At 43.3% G+C, this 18,783-nt stretch overlaps 1 protein-coding gene across 2 annotated transcripts; it reads left to right on the top strand.

Moving 5' to 3' along the window:
- Positions 1-1,203: 1,203 nt before the first annotated feature.
- keap1a (kelch-like ECH-associated protein 1a) lies at positions 1,204-17,950 on the top strand. 2 transcript variants are annotated; one of them, XM_030392182.1, is made up of 12 exons: positions 1,204-1,650; positions 8,990-9,837; positions 10,707-10,906; positions 11,041-11,197; positions 11,297-11,389; positions 11,526-11,672; positions 11,775-11,881; positions 12,426-12,555; positions 13,718-13,914; positions 15,359-15,564; positions 15,664-15,840; positions 17,184-17,950. In XM_030392182.1, exons 2-12 carry the CDS (start codon positions 9,625-9,627, stop codon positions 17,357-17,359), a joined length of 1,803 nt encoding a protein of 600 aa, XP_030248042.1. In that variant the 5' UTR covers positions 1,204-1,650; positions 8,990-9,624; the 3' UTR covers positions 17,360-17,950. The 2 variants fall into 2 exon arrangements, with proteins under 2 accessions (XP_030248042.1, XP_030248043.1); XM_030392183.1 differs by lacking the exon at positions 1,204-1,650 and adding an exon at positions 7,488-7,546.
- Positions 17,951-18,783: the final 833 nt, after the last annotated feature.

The following is an 18,783-nucleotide window of genomic DNA, read 5'->3' as shown; positions in this document are numbered from 1 at the left end:
AACTTCAGGACAATATCCGGAGTTGTTTGCTGCGACAAAAAAACGGCTAATTTGGACGAGAAGTCAGGACGTCTCCAACTGTGTTTTATTTTAACAACAAAACTGTGTGTCCTTAACTACACTTCGGGACAAATTCCTGCCAGGTTTGTGGCGACAAAAAACCAATATTTTTGACAGCAAGAATCTGCTGTTTTTTTAAGTAACAAAATTGGGTGTTTCTAATGAAACTTCAGGAAAGTATACAGCTGTGTTTGTTGTGACAAAGACTGCTAGTTTTGACAGGAAGTCAGGACATCTTCAAATATTCTTTAAGCAAAAACAGCTGTTTTTAATGAAACCTTGGGACGCTTTCCTGATTTGTTTCAGGCGACCCAAAAACAATACTTTTGACAGGAAGTCAGGACATCTCCAAACTGTTTTTTTTTTGATAACAAAACTCTGTTTCAAACAAGACTTCAGGACAAATTCCTGCCAGTTTTGTGGCGACAGACAACTATTTAAAAAAATATTTTTGACAGTAAGTCGAGACGTTTCCATCTGATTTTTTAAGCACCAAATTGGGTATTTTGAACGAGACGTCAGGGCAATATCCAGCTGTCTATTTTGACGAGAAGTCAGGATATCTTCAGCTATTTTTTAAGCTAAAGTAACTGTTTTTAATGAGACGTTGGGACAATTTGCAGCTGTGTTTGTGGAGATGAAACCGTGTTTTTTTGGTGAGACTTCAGGAACATTTCCAGCAGTGTTTGTAGTGACAAAATTGGGTGTTTTGAACGAGACCTCGGGACATCAACAGCTTTGTTTTGGCAACAAAACAGGTTTAACATGCACATACAGGATCTACAGCTATTGTGACGTAGTGGTAAGATTAATAAACCTTTCAGATGCTTGTTATTATTATGCGTTATTCATTGATTTTTGTTGATTCACTACTGTATATTATATTTAATCTCATGGCGATCATATTGGATATAGATTTATCAGCTAATATCATGTCATGTACATAATCTCCTAAACATTCAACATGTTCTTATGGGGTTTACTGCTTGCTGAAAGATAAAGTATCACTCTCAGCCGGGATGATTCATCAGGCCGGCCTCATTGTTCTCCATGAATCACCGGTCATCAAACTTCATGGGAACTGTTTGCGTGTTTCCTCTGAAGCCTGCTCTCCAGAGCAAATGTGTGGGTGTGCATGGATGGATAAGAAGGGGGTTTTCTCCTGCTGCAGGCTGTTGAGCAGCGGTGAGTGTGCGGTTGTATAATCCCTGTCAGTCCTGCCCCTGGCCGAGGTTCAGTTTCAGTTTGAGGAATGCTTCTCCTGCCTCGTTGCCGTGTGGGTCCCCCGTGCACGCGTACTCCCCGCCCCGCGCACTGCTCGCGGAGAGTTGCAGAGTCATGTCGGTGCACAAATTCCTCCCCAGACTTTGGATCAGTGCCCGCGGCGACGCAGAACAGCAGCGACGCTCGCAGCTCGCCACATTTCGCCTTTTAACGTGAAGACGAGACGCGTCTGGAGAAGCTTTCTTTCCACGGAGACTCGATCGCTGCGTGTTTGGAAAACACAACAACAACATAAGAAAAGTCGTGCGTAAAACTTCGCCCCCCCGCCAGGATATCGCTGCGGACTCGTGACAGCTGCGGGTTCAGGTGAGTGAATCTCCAGCTGTTTTTCTGTCAGGAGTGCAGTTTGTGAGCGGACGCGCCCTTCGGAGAGAAAAAAAAAAAAGAAAAAATCACAGAGAGATTCAAACGTGGTCGTGTCGTGTGTGTTTGTGATCGGGATATTTCTTGTGCTGCTTCCTACCACATCGCAGTAACAGCAGCTTTTTTTCTTCTTTCTGCACTCTCACATATCCGGTAGTTTATTATGTTGTCGTCGACCATTCAGCTTATTTCCTCACCAGTGCGCAGACTCATACAACGGAATTGAAACTTTGGCTTATCGTCCTCTGCGTGCTATGAGCAGAGAGCCGAGCATCGGATCGTCTCTGATCATTAAAGCTCCTGAAACACAAACAAACTAAACTTTACAAATAATCTGACAGCCACAATTAGTCAAGTCAATAATCCATTGACCACTATAATCAATCTTCAAGTTTAAAGGAGCACTATGCAGTTTTGGGGAAGAGAGATCTTTTTGACTGATTCTTTTACGCCAAACTCTTTTCATGACTCAGTAAATTGGATAAACAAACAAACTCGTTGAATTGTGTTTATCTGTGGCGGACTCTGCCACCTCTCTAGCTTCAAACAGCGTTCTGTGGACCTTATTTGCCGCTGAGTGCAACTTGTTTATTAACTTATGGCAAAAATACACATTTATGAGTTTCTTGTATTACCTGATTACTTTTGTAAATATTGAAATTCTGAGTTTGAATACGCATTGCCCCTTTAAACGTCTGAACTTCTGTGGTTGCAGCCGTCATTAGTGAATACACGATTAAACTTTACTTAATAATTTATTTCACTGTTATCAAACATTGACATTTTTTACAAAGCATTTATCAAGCGGCTGTTTTTTAAGAGGTTGCAGCTAATGTTGGTCTACAAAGCATTTATCACTATGAAGTAATATTTAATATATCTACCATTTATTAATGATGGTTATTGTAGAGTGTTGGCAGGTTAGCTGATCTTTGGACTTGTGAGTGTGGCACATTTGCAGATCGTCACTGTGACAGGCAGTTTTCACTGTTCTCTGGATTTGTCAACTTCAAACAATTAATCTTCTGCTTGTTTTCCTGAATAACTCACTAATGGTTTAGACTTTAAAACATGCGTATATTAAAATGTATGACCATCCTTTTATTTTAGGTCTGGGCATGAAATTGTTATAGCGATATGAGAATACACAGCTGATCATTTTAGATTTTAGTAGATCATTATATTGTGATATAGTGTAAGTGTTGTAAAGGCTGCATTACAGTACAGTGATGTCATTTGCTAAACTTACCAAACTGTTCTGCTTGTTTCTAATACTTCCCTGTACGCACTTCATCGTTATGCAATATTGTGATGTTACTCTAAGGCCGTGTCGCTCAAGTCTTGATGTAACTATTATCCTGTAACATTACTGTGTGTATCGCAGGCTTTAGCCGGCTTAGGTGCCGGTGACTGGTATAATGGTGTCAGCTGAGGACGCGGAGATTTTATGTGGTGGTTCGGGCCTAAGGTACTCACTCGCCTCCCATCTCGTCCCTCCGCCTGACACGAGGTTGCGTGTGTGGGCGTGTGGAGTAAAACAGGAGGCTGGAAGTCATCGCCAGTGTTGTAGAACAAGAAATTCAAGCCCGGATTAGTAAGAGAGGAGTAAAAATAGGCGATGGTTTCCACAAAAAATGAGGGAATTTCTCTTCCAACTGTTTGCATGTAGCTTAATTACTGAAACAACGCTCTGCAGCCTGAGCTGGTAGACACCGGTGAGGGATAAACTTAACATGACAACACAAACAGGTAAAGGTAGACGTGGTTGAAGTCCTGAACAGTGGTTGCTGTGGTGATTAATTGGCTTGTTAAACAGCGTGACGTCAGAGCCTTTATCTATATTGTTTCAGTTCTAGATAACACAAGATGACTCAGCTGAAGCCCTGCAGGAAAATTAGATTAGATTAGACTCAGCTTTATGTAATTCCGCTGAGTACAAGTAGTACAGACGTGTGTAATATATATAAATAAGAGCGAGAGGTATATGTCGATTTGTCGGAAAAGTACAGTATGAGCGGTTGTAGCAGAGCGAAGTGAATACACCAGGATGTGGAGAGCTGTGCAGCACTTACAGTAGGAAAATGCAGGTATACGTGTAAATATACGGCGTGGGCGTTAGAACGGGGAAATAAAACGTCCCATCGTTTCCAAGGAAGACTACAAAAGGACGTTTTAAAATGCAAAAGAACAAGCCGCGACGACGAGTAAATAAATCAGTTCCTTAACACACGCTGCAAAGTCCCGATACAGCACGACAGGCTGCGACAATATTAGAACAAATGTTTATGAGGGCGAACATTTCACCACAGATAACAAAGGAATGCTCTTTCTTTATTGTATTCAGCGTTTCTATCATGGTGGGTTTGTGGTCAGGAAGCAGCGTTGGGCAATCTTCACTCTCAAGTGTTATTTTAGGTCACCGTAGTTCCTGCACAGCGAGTTTTTTTTGACTACCAAATTTCTTAAGAGGAGGCTTTTTAACCCCCTAATCCTCCCCGAAGGTCCTTTTCTAAGGGAGGTCTTTTTTTCAGAATAAAAGCTTTGTCATCAGCAGCTTCTGACCCGAGTCAGCTGAAAGATGACATGGCAGAAAAAAGCTTATGTCACAAAACATTGCAAAATGGCCTGTGGTCATTATGGCTCAGCGTATTTTCAAAAGGTTAATGGAGGGCGTCTTCACTCTTTAAGCGCTGCAGTATATTCATGTTAAAGGCTGACGTGTTCCCAGCAGACCATCTGCCAACAGCAGCGGTCTGTCAATGGTTAACTCTGCCTATGTTGTTTCTTTTTATGAAGTCTGCGGCGACTGCTTTAACCTAGTGAATAACCACTGATCTCCTTTTTTCTGAGATCGTTCTACTCAATTAAAGCTAAAAGAGTCAAAGAAGAGCACCAGTAGTCTTTTTGTCTGCTAAAACATTTTTGATTTTAGCAATTGAAATGGCAAAAAATCTCTATTTTGTGTCGTCTTCTATGACTGTAAACTGAAAATCTTTGGGTTGTGGATCAAGCAAGACATTTGAAAACCTCAACGTGGGCTTTGGAAACAAGTTTGAACCTTTTTCTGATGTGTTTTTGGACAAAACAACTCATCAGAACAACAAATGGACCCTCAGCAGTAGGCTTCCAGAACCGACAGATCCACAGAGCGTGCCACATCCACTGTCCTCCACCCAGTCTTTACAAGCCTCTAAAATAACATAGCATCAGATGGCTGTTGGTTGACTCCCGCTCGGCTCTCAATACGATCTCACCCGTGAAGCCGATAAGAAAACTTCAGTGCCACACTCTGAATTGAACACCAAGCTGGACATTACAGGTCACATTACAAAACCTGGGTCGAATCAATAAAACTGTCCCAGTGACACAGTGTTCCCACAGTGTTCCCACAGTGTTCTCACAGTCTTCCTACAGTGTTTTCTCTTCCTGCAGGCTTGAGCAATGTTTTGTATAGTAGCCGAGCTCAGAGAACTGTGTGTGTACACAGTCACTTACTGTTAACCCCATTAAAGCCTGATCAGGAGAGCAGGACAGCCTGATATATCCAAACACAATGGCCCTTTATTGAAAACTGAGTGGCTCTATTGTATTAATGACTCTCCCTTCCCTTATCTCAACCTCTCCTCGACCTGATCTCTTCCTTTCTACATCTTCCTTCAGCTAGATGTCTGTTTTGTTTTTTTTACTCGCTTTTTTTTCCCCCTCTTAATCGCGGTAAGTCGCCCGGCGAAATCTATTTTCTCTGCGTGTCTGCTCTCCCTCCCTTTTCTGTCTCACACGTTCGGTCATATGACCGGTGGAAAAGGGCTCGAGGGCTGAACAGATTTGATTGTGCAACTCTGCAAAGCTGCACTCCGTCTGACCGAAAAACCCTTTCTTGCGCTCTGCTCAATGAAACACGCACACAAAGTGGTTGAAAACGAACATCTGATAGATGCTGACAGTACAAAAAAACAAGAAGTATGAGATAGATCGGTCAGGTGGTGTGAGCGCTACCTGTGGTTCTCAAAAGGTCAAAGTAAAGTTTGGTCACTCGTTGGATCTGGGTTTGTCTCTTTCGAGGGCTAAAAATGTCTCCACTGCTGTTGATTCTAGAGGCTTCTACATTGACAAACTCCGCCGAAGTCGGCTCCTGACTGATTTGTTCTGCTTCGGGCTGCAAGCAGAGAGTGACGCTCTGGAATGCAGAGATTTCATGTTTGCTTGATATGCATTTGCTCCGCGTTGTGTGAAGAGAAAAACACCCCTCTATTTCAGGAATGTGCGGGCACATCTTAAGCATTGTGATCATAAAATCGCAGCAAATATTCCCAAACCTAGACGGTGTGAATAAGAAACGAGCTGGGAGGTAATCGGAGATAATCAGGAGCCTGTCAAAGAGACACATTGTGCTTTTTCTACTTACTACTACGACATAGTAGAGGAGTCCGCTGGATGCCTCTGAATCATGTGAGGCGGATGCTTGAAGATGCAGCGTGACTTTAATTTCATTAGTAAAGCTCCACTGATTAGTAGTGAAGTAGTCGTGTTTCTCAGTCAGAATGTGCTGCTTAGTTTGTGATATGGATGTTTTTCAAAAGCCGTGATGTAAAAACAACTGAAAAGTCAAGTGAAGATATCATGTTTCGATATTAGTACAAATGCTCCCTTGAGTATCTGATAATAACTTTACTTGAGTAGCAAAAGTACACATAACAGTAAATTATATATATAATTTTTTGTGTCAACTGATTACTCGCCTTGCCAATTAACAAGATTCAAAAGATTCAAAGGTTTACTTATCACATGCAATCATACATGTGCAACAGCAGTGAAATGAAAGTGCAACCGCTCTGTCGACGGTCCAATATTCACCATTTTCTTGATAACTGGAATCTGTGTTTTCATCTGATTGTGAAATAAGATGGACAGTTGATTAATTGTAAATGTAATGATGTGCTCATTTGGCTCTGACGCAGCATGTAATCTGCAAACTAACTAGTAACTAAAGCTTTAAAAAAATACATTTAATTGGGAAAAAGTACAATATTTTCCTCCAAAATGCAGAGAAGTGGAAATATAAAGTGGTCGCAAATGGAAATACTCAAATGAAGTACCTCAAAATTTTACCTAAGTTAAGTTTGTGCAAACATGACGTACTTTCTGTGTACTTATGCTAAGCTAAGCTAACCTTTTCTCATTGTGCTGTTAATGGACACACCTGGAGTCGGGTTAGTCTTCTATCTAATTCTGGTCAGGGAAGTGAATGAGCATATTTCTCATAACGTTGGACTGAAGTCACATCTGATTACACATTGTTCTACATTCACCTGCATGCCAACGACAGAGAAGGATTCCACTTGCGCTGGAGAGGCTTATTAATTGACAAGAATCTAACGAAACCCTTAATTAGAGCCTTATTAGAGAGAGGTGCGCCGTTCAAACCTGCGTACAGTCATCACATTAAACTCCCGAGGGGGAATGATAAACATCTGACTCAGTTCAAAAAAGTTCTTTGCTCACACTTTTTCTAATTTTAGGTTTATTGACAGTTAATCTGGAGGTTTAATCATGAATCGTGAGATAAGGGGGTGTCTGAAAACCCTCCACAGGGTGTTTACTTTTAATTCGCCGATTTCCTGTTGCCTTATTAGTGCGCTGCTCCTCCGACATGTGAGTTAAGGTAGACGGTCAAACAGGTTCCAGTCAGCGCAGAGACGAGCTGGATGATAACACCGGCCCTCTCTCACACGAGGGGAGTGGTTTTACTACTCGCGCAGAAAAGAAATGGGAGCACAGGAGTGAATGTGATGAAGGGGAAGTTGCAGAGTGTTCGGTCAGCGACAGCTTCTGGTGTCTGGTAGGAATTTGTTCATGTTTTCTGTTGCTTCTTGTGATGTGAATGTGTTTTCTGTGTGTTGGTTCTTATTCATACACGTCTACTCCGCACAGAATCTCAGTCACTCGTCTGTGAGTCACGCACTTTGAGTCTCGTGTTCAGCTGAAAGAAGAGGAAAGAGCGTTTAACTGGACTTGACTGATTAATTACGAAGCTTGTCTCTGACTAACTAACTCCAGATTTTGTCCTCAATGTGTCGTTTGGTCAAATCGTCCTCAAAAAAACACCAAAAACGATTCAATTTATCACGAAGACCGAGAAGGGCAGAACTTGATACCATCCGATGTTGACTGTTGACTTTGTGGTAATTGGTTTGCGTGACTGGCGCCTCCCATCATGCAACACGACTGTCGTAAAAATACAATTCACAGGTTTCTGCCAACAATTTGTCAGATGTAATGTGAAGTAATGTGCCAACTACCAAAAAAAAAAACTCTGTACAACTGATATCAACATGTTGATGCAAGCTCAATGTGGCAGTCGAAGCTAGCATGCTACGTTATTACCAGAGACTGTAACACCTGTAACCTCTGTTGAAATCGCCTGACTTGGCGAAGTTGACCGTCTTGCCTCTTATAACTTCGAAAGCCTTACATTACTCAAATATAGGCAAGTTCAGCTCCTCGTCTTGCAGTCGGCCGGCAGAGCTAACGTGTAGCTACAGTGCGGAGCGGCTACAGGTTGCTTTTCTGGAAACTCCGTAATTCACAGAGAGGTGAGGTGGAGCAGCTGGGTGACATCAGAGAGAAAACCAGGAAGCTTTTTTTTCCATTTAAATATGATCCACTTTCACCAAAATCACTGACAGTTGCTGCTGTGTGGGATGTTCTGCCGTAAAGCGTCACACACTGTGATCCTGCGCGATCTCCGAAATACGCATAGTGCAGAAACAAGTGATGTGGTGTGGCCATCACAGAGACACCATCCACAGTTTTATAAGTCACCTTACCATTTTGAAGCTGTTATTTTAAGGTAGAACAGTTACATAATGCTGCTTTAAAGATGAATTAAATGGTTAATGGATCATCAGCATAGTTGCAGATTAACTTTCAAGTAACTTGAGCAATTAACTCGTTTTGCTGCTCGTATAGAAGAAAAGTTTCCATGTCGAGGTCCAAGACTATAAGCGGCTCTGAAGAAATGAATCAGCCCAGAAAACACAAAGTCGCTGTCCTTGGCATGAAGCAGCGACCGAGTGTGTCTTTTCTATTTCAGCCACGAGGAAGTGAAACCCGGAGTGTGTGACATGCACTCCCTCGCACACTCTCACACACACACACACACACACACACATGCACGAGGAGTAAACGAAAACGACACATTCACATGATTATGCCAGCTTCCCTCGCAACCCAGCGAAATGTCATCTATCGCAGCTTGAACTGATTTTCTTTTCTTACGCAGGATAAACGTCACAACAGATAAGGCCGGAGAGATCCCTGCCAGGACACATCGGATTGTGCAGTTACACACATCCTCCGGCCCCTGACCGCTTTCCTGTGGAGCACTAAAGCACAGAGGAACTGTCGGATTTGATCTATTTTCAAAACCCTGAAACTTGTAAAATGTGGACCCGCAGCGATGTAACGATCATGGTTTAAGGAACTGTCTGGCACCCTAATTCAGAGGCTGTCAGTCATGTTGGAGCCTGGATGTGTGGGTGACAGAACAGTCCGCAAGTTTGTTTACACGCCGCGTTCACGCCGGGAAACGTACGAGCTGAACGTATCTCATGTAGAGACCGACTTTTTCTCTGGACTGCTTGCTCTGCCCACTGACTGTAGCTGGGTTCAACAATGGATTATGACATTAAACTGCTCACAACCCTAATGTTTTGGGGAAATTAATGGACGTTTGTGGTGAATCCCGTTCAAAATGGAGGAACTAAGGACATCTGCTAGCTGGAGCAAGACCAAAGGAATTTCCTCTGTTGAAAATCAAACTCAAATGGGATAATAGCTAAAAACTTGAACTTGTGAAAGACTGTAAGACTGAACAGGTAGTTACTCAGAAAAGAATCTGGAGCGCTCTCTCCCAGAATGCATTGTCCATCGAGGAAGAAACGTCCCACATGCGACTCTGATTTCTCGGCTATCGCGGTCCCGTCCATGCATGGGTCCGGCTGTCTCGACTACTCGGTGGAGACCCACGCTTCCAGATCCCTCAAGGCGATGGAGGAGTTCAGGCGGCAGGAGATGCTGTGTGACCTGGTGCTGCATGTCTCGCACAAGGACAGGACGGTGGACTTCAAGGTGAGACACCCGCTGACTTAGATGATCAGAACGCAGTCTGTGCAGTTTTGTGGAGAAAAAAAAATCTAAATTTACAAACTTAAAGTTGCACTGTGTAATAATATTAGTTTAAAATAAAAAAAATCTACAGATTGTGAATAAATAACAGTTTATGTCTTGTCTAGTAAAGTTGGCATGCTAACCGGCTAGCACCAGGACCGACGCTAACCTGGTGATCCAACTAGCTGAGCTAACAAGCTAACAGTAGCTACAGTCACAGGTGCACAAGCAGAACGCTGTTAGCGGCAGGTACCAGTTGTGGTGTTGGGATTATGCATTCAACAGGTGGACGATACTTACGCATTGCACCTTTAAAAAGCGCCACAATCGACAACGTAATTTGTTTTCAGAGCCATGCGCCAGTCATGCATGTCGTCCCAAGGGATGAAAAATTTGACTTGCTGCATCTATTTATAATATTATTTCAGATTTTCTACTTCTTCTTCTACTTCTGCGCCCGTGGAGAACGTCCCGAGAGAGCTTTATAAACTTGACTTTGTGTCACTAAATTCTAAATTATTGAGCCTTCTGGTTCATTTGACATTAACATTTTTACAGTGAAATTTGTGCCATGAGAATAAAATACAATATAATAAAAGAGTAAGAAGAAAACACAATAAACTCGTAGAAGATTAATAAATTACATTTGAATTTATTTCATCTAATGAACGGTCGTAAAGGGAAAATTAAAAGCTTTTTTTAGCGTTTACTATTATCAGTATTCGTATATTTCGTGACTTGGAGGTCTCGATACAGGATTGGTGTTCAGTCAAAAGCAAAGTTTAGCGGATCCATATTTTGAATAAAATCAAATTCGTTATTTTATCCAGGTGCATAAGGTGGTCCTGGCCTCCTGCAGCCCCTACTTCAGAGCCATGTTCACCAGCAGCTTCGTGGAGTGTCGCGCCCCGGAGGTCACCCTGCGAGACGTCTGCCCCCAGGTGGTGGGAAAACTTATAGACTTTGCCTACACCTCCCACATCACGGTGGGAGAGAAGTACGTGCTGCACCTGCTCCTCGGCGCCATGAGGTAAAACCAACAGTGTGTAAACTGCAGCGCATTGTGTAAAAGGTTGCCCCTGAAACATTTAATTCTTGCATATTCTCCACCTAAAAGCGTAAATCTGTGAATTTTTTCTTCCCTTTCCTGTTGTTCTCTACAAGGTATCAGGTGGAGGACGTGGCCAAGGCGTGCTGCGACTTCCTCACCAAGCACCTGGAGCCGGCTAATGTCATCGGCATCGCCCGCTTTGCCGAGGAGGTCGGCTGCACGGAGCTGCACCAGCGGAGTCGAGAGTACATCAACACACACTTCAGCGAGGTGAGGCGCAAAGTACGATTGCAACGCATGGGAAAAAAGGGACTGAAATGTGCACAACCGGTCGTCAGTGTGTCTTTCTCTGTACTGTTGTGTCCCCAGGTGACCAAAGAAGACGAGTTCTTCAGCCTCTCTCACTGCCAGCTGCTGGAGCTCATCAGTCAGGACAGTCTGAAGGTGCTCTGTGAGTCTGAGGTGTGTGGCGTTCAGGAACAATTGTTTTTTTTACACCTCAACATACACCAAGAAATCTCCACTGATGCTCTAAGATAAGAGTGTATCCAGATGCATCTAAACCTCATATTGATGTGTCTAAATAAATCCACGCTAGGTGTATAAGGCCTGCACAGACTGGGTCCGCTGGGACATGGAGGGCAGAGCCCAGTACCTACACGCCCTCCTGAACGCGGTCCATATCTACGCCCTCCCTCCGAAGTTCCTGAAGAACCAGCTGCTGTCCTGCCCCATCCTCCTCAAGGTAAACTCCAGCAGCTCTTCACGTTCTCCTTGTCGTGGAAGTGAACAGACATGTGAGAATTCTTTACAGGTTTTAAGTTTTATGTCTTGTTTTTGACTCCAGGCCAATTCCTGTAAGGACTTCCTGTCTAAAATCTTCCAGGATATGACTTTGAGGAAGCTGCCCCCTGCACCCAACCGCGGAACTCAGCTCATCTACGTGGCCGGCGGGTGATTATCTCTCATGGTTTATGCAACAAAATGTATTTGTTAATAATCAGACACTTATCATGAGGCGGCACTTTGGGCTAATGGCTCCTTTCTCACTTTTTACGAGATACGTGTTACTGAGTAAGCTGCGTTCAGAGCATGAGAGTCCAGTTATGGTACACAACTTGTGAGCAGAGCGCCTCACTGATCCAGAAAGTGTCTCAGTCTGCCACCCAGTGGCTGTCAGGAGGTCATCCGCTCTGTCTTCCTTACAATCTGTAGGAGCCCTTATTTTTGTGTGAGCTGTTTTAAGTTATTTGAGGGTCATGTTATTTATTTCCTTGTCCCTGTAAAAGAGATCATCGTTAATTAAAGCAATTTGGTACAAGGCTTGACATGCTGAAGAATAGATTAATTCACATAAAGCCCCATAATGCATCTGTACATGTGGCAGCATATTAAATCACTGGCCTTTTCTCTCGTTGGTCTTTTTCTGCTGTGTACTTTTTTCTTTTTTTTTTAAATAATGCATCTACCCACTCACTGTTCCCTCGCCTCTGTTCAGATATAAGCAGCATTCCCTGGCCTCCATGGAGGCCTACGATCCCAGGAGGAACTGCTGGCTCAAACTGGCCGACATGGCGTCACCGTGCAGCGGTCTGGGAGCCTGTGCGCTGTTCGGGCTGTTCTACACTGTAAGTTGCACCAGTTGCAACAAACCACCATTGAAATATACAAGATAAGATAAGAGACAAGACATCTTTCCAGAGAAACGAACTTCACTGAGGGGAAGAATGACTGAATGATCGATAATAAAATGAAACAAGGTCAATTAATTATTAATGTGCAGGATGATTGCACCCACGTGTTCCAACACACTCGTGGTGTGTGGCAGTAAACTAAAGGGTCATTTCGTGCCAACTCATCCAGAACGTGAACTTTGCCCAGTTCATGTCACGGATGCATTACTCAAACTTCTATTCTCTTCTAATCAATGAACGTCTATTAAATTCATGAAACCCTCCATAATCCTATAGCTGTCCTCCACATTCTCTTTAAGTTCTGAATTTTTTAAGTTTATCCCTCAGAGCTAAATATGTACCAATGAAATGAAATCACCGACTGTAATATTGCAGCCAGTAGAAGGAAGAATTAACCAGTTTTTATAGAAATATATAAGAACTATGAAGGAGAAATATAGCATCTTTGAATTTTTCATATACATGCAATGAATATTAACACATTCACATAAAAAAAACAAACGTTCAAGGACATTAAAATCACCCTTCTTGTTAGAAATGTAACAATAGAAAGTGAGTTTTTCAGCTCTGAAGTTATATTTTGCGAGATCTGAGGCTCTCAATTTTTTAACGCCGGACTTAATAACTTCTAGATGTGAGAGAACTGCATTAATACGACACAGAGTTAAAATGTGGTTGCAAGGAAATGAAAAATAATGGAGACATGAATGTTTGTGAAAATGAAAGCTTCTTGATTTGGGTTAAAAAAAATTATTTACTGGTATTATTTTGTTTTTTGTTTTTAAATAAATGCATATTCTTGGATGTTCAGGACAAATTTTAACCCAATGGAGTAAAAAATGAGCGACTGGTGAGGCCGAGAAAGCACTTCTATATTATGATACATTGGAAACACACTGGATTCAAACTGTGTTGTGTTGTTTCAGTCTTGCGTTGCTGTCTGCACCGGCACATTCTCTATTCTGACCCACTTAATTCTTCTTGTGTTGGCGTCTACCTGCCACTCCTGAACAGACAAATGTTTGCTTTGACAGCTTGAAGAGATTCAAACATAAGCTCCGTTCTAATCCCTCTTTTTTTTTTTTTTTCTTTCCAGGTCGGAGGGAGGAACCTGTCGCTTCAAAACAACACGGAGTCCAGCGCCCTGAGCTGCTACAACCCGATGACCAACCAGTGGAGCCAGCGGGTCTCGCTCAACATCCCAAGGAACCGGGTCGGGGTGGCCGTGGTGGACGGCTGCATCTACGCCGTCGGCGGCTCGCAGGGCTCCACGCATCACAACACGGTGGAGAAGTGAGACACTAATTCACTCAACCAGGCACTCGAGAAGCAATTTGATTTTAATGGAATAACACCGCAATAAGCGCGGATTTCCTCCCCGCTGTACGCACATTGTCAAGTGCATTTACCTCAGTGCGGGTATGGATAATGGCACCAGAGAGATGAGATGAAAAGCTGCCATTCAAAATAAAGAGCAGTCAAGAATTTCGCAGGTATTCCTCTTAGCGTAATTAGACGACAACACGGAGAAGCGCGTCGAGACACGCTGCCCAGGAATGCCGACCTGGAATGCTTTACATCTCGCACCGAGCCGAGCGGGGAGGAGTTTTTTTTTTTTTAAAAGCTGCCACGGATCAGCTTCAATCAATTAGTGACAAAAAAAAACACAAGTAAAGCCAAGTGACAGCTCTTTTGATACCATTAGCGTTTCTTTTTTTACGCTCAGGAGTATAGATTTCCAAAAGATGCAAGTCACAAGAGAATTATTAGCCCTCGTCAGACGACACTTGGAAGTCTTTTTTCATGAGGAGCCGCTAAATTTAATGAAAGCTGATGAAAGTGTTGAAATGAAAACTCAACGTGAGACGCATCAAAGCAGATTAGAGCATTTGTGGTGACAATGGTTGGCAGCAAAAAGAAGAAAAAAAAACAGCTCCTGAGGATGCTTCCTGAACGATCCAGGCAACATGTGAGAGGATCAACAGGGAGCCCGGCCTCTCCTCGAGGTCCCAGAGGTGCTAATATTGAGATTACGTCTTATCTTTATCGGTGAGATTTGCTTTGCTGCGTGCGGTCGTTCCAGAGTTCAGAGGTCAGGGTCAGTGCGCATTGACCTCCGGGGAGTGACCCGCGTTTGAGCTTTTGTCAAGGGCATGTCGCCAACGTTGGAGAGCAGCTGATGTAATATCTGCCACCCTCCTATCGGCAGTTTACAGCTGGAATACACCCAGTACCGAGAACTGAGCCAACAACTTTTTAATCATTAACCAGGCGGGTGAACGCGCAGGCCGACCCGCCTCGTCGTGACTCGCCTCTATGTCGCGTTATTTGCATTTACAAAGTCCCCAGCTTCCTCGTATCGCTTGTTTCTGCGTTATGTAAGTTCAGTGAGAGGGCAGGACCACGGCGTCACATACTGAGTCTACAGAATCATGTGGACTTTCTTGTCTCTGTCTGCGCTCCGTGGCGTCCCGGCCTCTTTGGCTTCAAATGAAGCCCGTCAATAGTTGCCAAACATGGCTGCCAGCTTAACCTAATCCACTTAAAGTCGACCGACTCGGGCAGACTGAGAAGGTTGCTGCACGCGGCCGCTGCCCTCTGATCCATTTAAAGTTTTGCGCCACTGATTCCCTAATTTGATTATATTAATTGACTTACACGTAGCTTCATTAGGAACTGTCAACAGATTATTTCTGCGTTGACAACGTGTAACTCACTGCTGCTGTTTGTTTTGCAGGTGGGATCCAGAGTCTAATCGCTGGTCCTTTGTTTGCCCGATGTCGGTCCCTCGTCTGGGCGCTGGAGTGGCGGCGTGTGGCGGCGCTCTGTATGTGGCGGGCGGGTACGACGGGCAGAACCGCTGGAACACTGCTGAGAGATACCAGCCCGACACCAACACGTGGCATCAGCTGGCGCCCATGAACACTATACGCAGTGGCCTGGGTGAGTGCATGAGTGTCACGTCATATCTTGGCGTGCGGTTCTTGGTGAGTTTTCACTGCCATTTCGTCCTAGACGTTGAACTTTCCTCTGCGTCTGCAGGATTGGTGAGTATGAACTCATACCTGTACGCCATAGGAGGGTATGATGGGCGGAGCCAGCTGTGTTCTGTGGAGCGTTACAATATATCCAGGAACCTCTGGGAGCCCCGGGCCGCCATGCAGAACTGTCGCAGCGCACACGGAGCCACGGTGTACCAGGGGCGCATCTACATCTTCGGTCAGTAACATCATTCATCAGAATACTTTTGATTATTGTTCGATGTAACTATTTTATCTGGTTAACCTCCGCCACGGTGGTTTCCGAACGCGTCCGGTTGTTGGTTTGTCAGCAGGATTACACAAAATCTACTGAACACATTACCACGAAACTTGAACGTAGGATGGTTCTCAGCTCGCAATGGACCCGATTAACTTTTGGTTTGGATCCAGGAGTGTTTTATCACTTTCTTTAACAGTGCGATAGAGGGTATTTATTGGCATTATTGGTCATCAATCTTGATTACGAAAATCTGGATCTAGGGTATTTCAATATGTTTACATGGAGGGTTAGTCTTTTTCAGTTGCTATGTAGTAGCAAAGTGGATTTTTGATTGGGCTTGATTGAACCAAATGGGGACTGTTGGGCCTTGGCGGAGGTATGCACTCTACTGAATGCCATTCTAGTAGATGTGTTTCGTAGATACTTGTGTTTTTGTTTGTTTTAGTTAATTTTCTTCTCTTTTAACCTTTTTCTGCTCATTAGATTGAATGTTATCTTCGTTATTCTATCTTTTTTTAATCGTATCTCTTTATTTTGATTAAAATTTGAACTATTTTATCCTTTTTTTGATGACGCCTGTATTGATCACTGTTGATCGTCTGAAGTCAGGCTAATCACTAATTAGCACATGAGTAGTTTCATGCATCTAATCCCGCTGTACCTTTTTCATGAGCCCGAAGAGGAGCTCCAGCGAAACTACGTCAGTGCCAATTAAACGATGATCTCATATTTTTACGGGCTGTCGCTGCCACAAACACTTATGTCTTATTTTTTACGAGTTAAACTACGTTTCATCTGGTAGTAAGTCAATCCTAGGAAAGCCTTTAATATCTCTGGTATATGTGAAGATACCCCTCGATGTTTACGCCTGTGGAAGCAACAACAATACAGGCTCGTCCAGTAATTCAATTATTTTGATTAATGAGTAAAACAGTTAGGTCAGGAGGTTTGCCGGTTACTTACAACAGTGTGAGCTCCTCCTAATGTGGCTTAGTGCCTCTGTGTTAATTAAATAGAGTGGTTCAGATGTTCAGAGTGAAGAGACGAGCAGCCGGCAAATAAAACGTCAGATCGGGAGGAAATAACGAACGACACTAGTAAATAATATCAATTAAAACCCTAAAAGTAAAAAAAGAATAATTTTACTAATCCATTCATGAATTTAGAAATAAATTACGTAAAGACAGAATTATTTAATTTGATTATTCACTGACACAACTGTTGACAATTAGATCCCTAATTGGTTTATTAACAGCTTCATTAAACATTGTGTCTGTGTGTGTCTGTGTGTGTCCGTCCAGGAGGTTTTAACCAGCACGGCTTCCTGGCCAGCGTCGAGTGTTACTGCCCGGAGAGAAATGAATGGACGTGCGTCACCGACATGCCCGTCGGACGCAGCGGCATGGGCGTCGCTGTTACCATGGAGCCCTGTCCCGGCAGCCTGCCAGAACAAGAGGACGAGGACGGAGCCACGTAGGACAAGGAGCTTAAAATCTGTTCCAATCCCCCAAGTGTTGAATACGGTTCCAAGTGGTGCTGCTTTTCAAGAGAGGGTTAAGTGCATTAAATAAAAAGAAACATTCCAATTTGACAAACTCCTCGTCCTAATGGGGCTCGTTTTGTGTCGCAGCCATGGAGGAAGAAATCATATTTCTGCCAAAGGGAGGCAGAAACAACTGGTAGCATGAAGGTGACCTCGCAAAGCACAAGGTGCTACAAATACAATCTCAAAACGATGGTGTTATTTAATTAAATAATATTATTCCACAGCTGTTTTGAATCTCTCAGTGTTCAATTGTTATTTGTAAAATTGAGTCTGAATGTCCTAATTTTCTAATTCCTCTCTTCGTGTTGTATCTCTACCTCCGACTGTGTCTAAATGAGCACTTTTCTTAAATGTGTTTCCTTTATTTTGTGCCAACACACGGTAGTTTCAACCAAAAAACTGCCGTATGGTGTATGAAAATTTCTTGATTTTTTTTTTTTGTGTGCATTCACTTTATTTTATTTCGTGTTTCTAAAGATACAGTTAATCAAGTGTGTGAATAATAAATATTTTATTTCTTCACCAAATGTTCAGCATCGCAATTCTTATTCGTCCTGCTAGTAAATGCCTGTTTGTTTTGATCGACCTCTCGTGATCTCGAGTATTAGGATGCATCCTCAGAAGTATGGAGCTTTTTTTTTTAAGGATCTCTGTTCTTGTGCAAAATATCTTAAAAGTTTAACAGGTCAAAGTCCGCACCGACAGAAGCTCCTCTCTCCCACTGAAAACACTGCTCCTGAAACGCCTCGTCAGTAGCCCCGCCTTTAATTCCGTGACTGTGTGACATCACACTATGTCACCATGTCATATGTTTCCATAATTGATGCCTAGCAGCTAGTTTGGCATGTAAGGAGCTGTCCACACTAACCCGGTTAATTTTGCAACCGTTAAGTTATGTTCCCGGTTTTACTGTTGTGTCCACATGCAACCGTGCTTTTGGAACACTGAAACCGTGGTCGTTTGAAACCGGGGTCCAGGGTGAGGTTTTTGGCCAGTTCGGGTTTCAGCGGTTGCGTGTGTAAATATTGCACGCACAGCAATGTAAACACAGAGCAACGACAGTTAGAAGGTGGTTAGAGGTTAACTAGCTTCGCTTGATAACTTGGCTAATATGGACGTGACAAAGTTGTTGTTTATTGGCTTGCTGTCAGCTGCGTTGGGCTGCCATTTCCAGCTGCTCAACCTGATGCAACAACGGCGGCGCCTGGATGAGCAACGAAGGAGACTGCTCCTCTTGCTAGCAAACAAACGACGCACCCTTGCGAGTCGCCATTGTTGTTTGTGTTTTGGTATTGGCCACACTTCCCCTTTCTGGTTTTAAACTATTTTCATTGGTTAAAACAGCCTTCCTGTTT

The sequence above is a fragment of the Sparus aurata genome, chromosome 16, assembly GCF_900880675.1.
Source record: "Sparus aurata chromosome 16, fSpaAur1.1, whole genome shotgun sequence".
Classification (NCBI taxonomy): Eukaryota; Metazoa; Chordata; class Actinopteri; order Spariformes; family Sparidae; genus Sparus; species Sparus aurata.
The sequence above is the reverse complement of the archived record's forward strand: the minus strand, read 5'-3'. Positions and strand labels throughout refer to the sequence as shown.

Excerpts from the sequence above, each read along its gene's own strand:
- keap1a (XM_030392182.1), top strand. The coding sequence starts at position 9,625 with ATGCATTGTCCATCGAGGAAGAAACGTCCCACATGCGACTCTGATTTC. Across the intron at positions 9,838-10,706 it reads ACAGGACGGTGGACTTCAAG|GTGCATAAGGTGGTCCTGGC; the intron begins GTGAGACACCCG and ends TATTTTATCCAG. Across the intron at positions 10,907-11,040 it reads CTGCTCCTCGGCGCCATGAG|GTATCAGGTGGAGGACGTGG; the intron begins GTAAAACCAACA and ends GTTCTCTACAAG.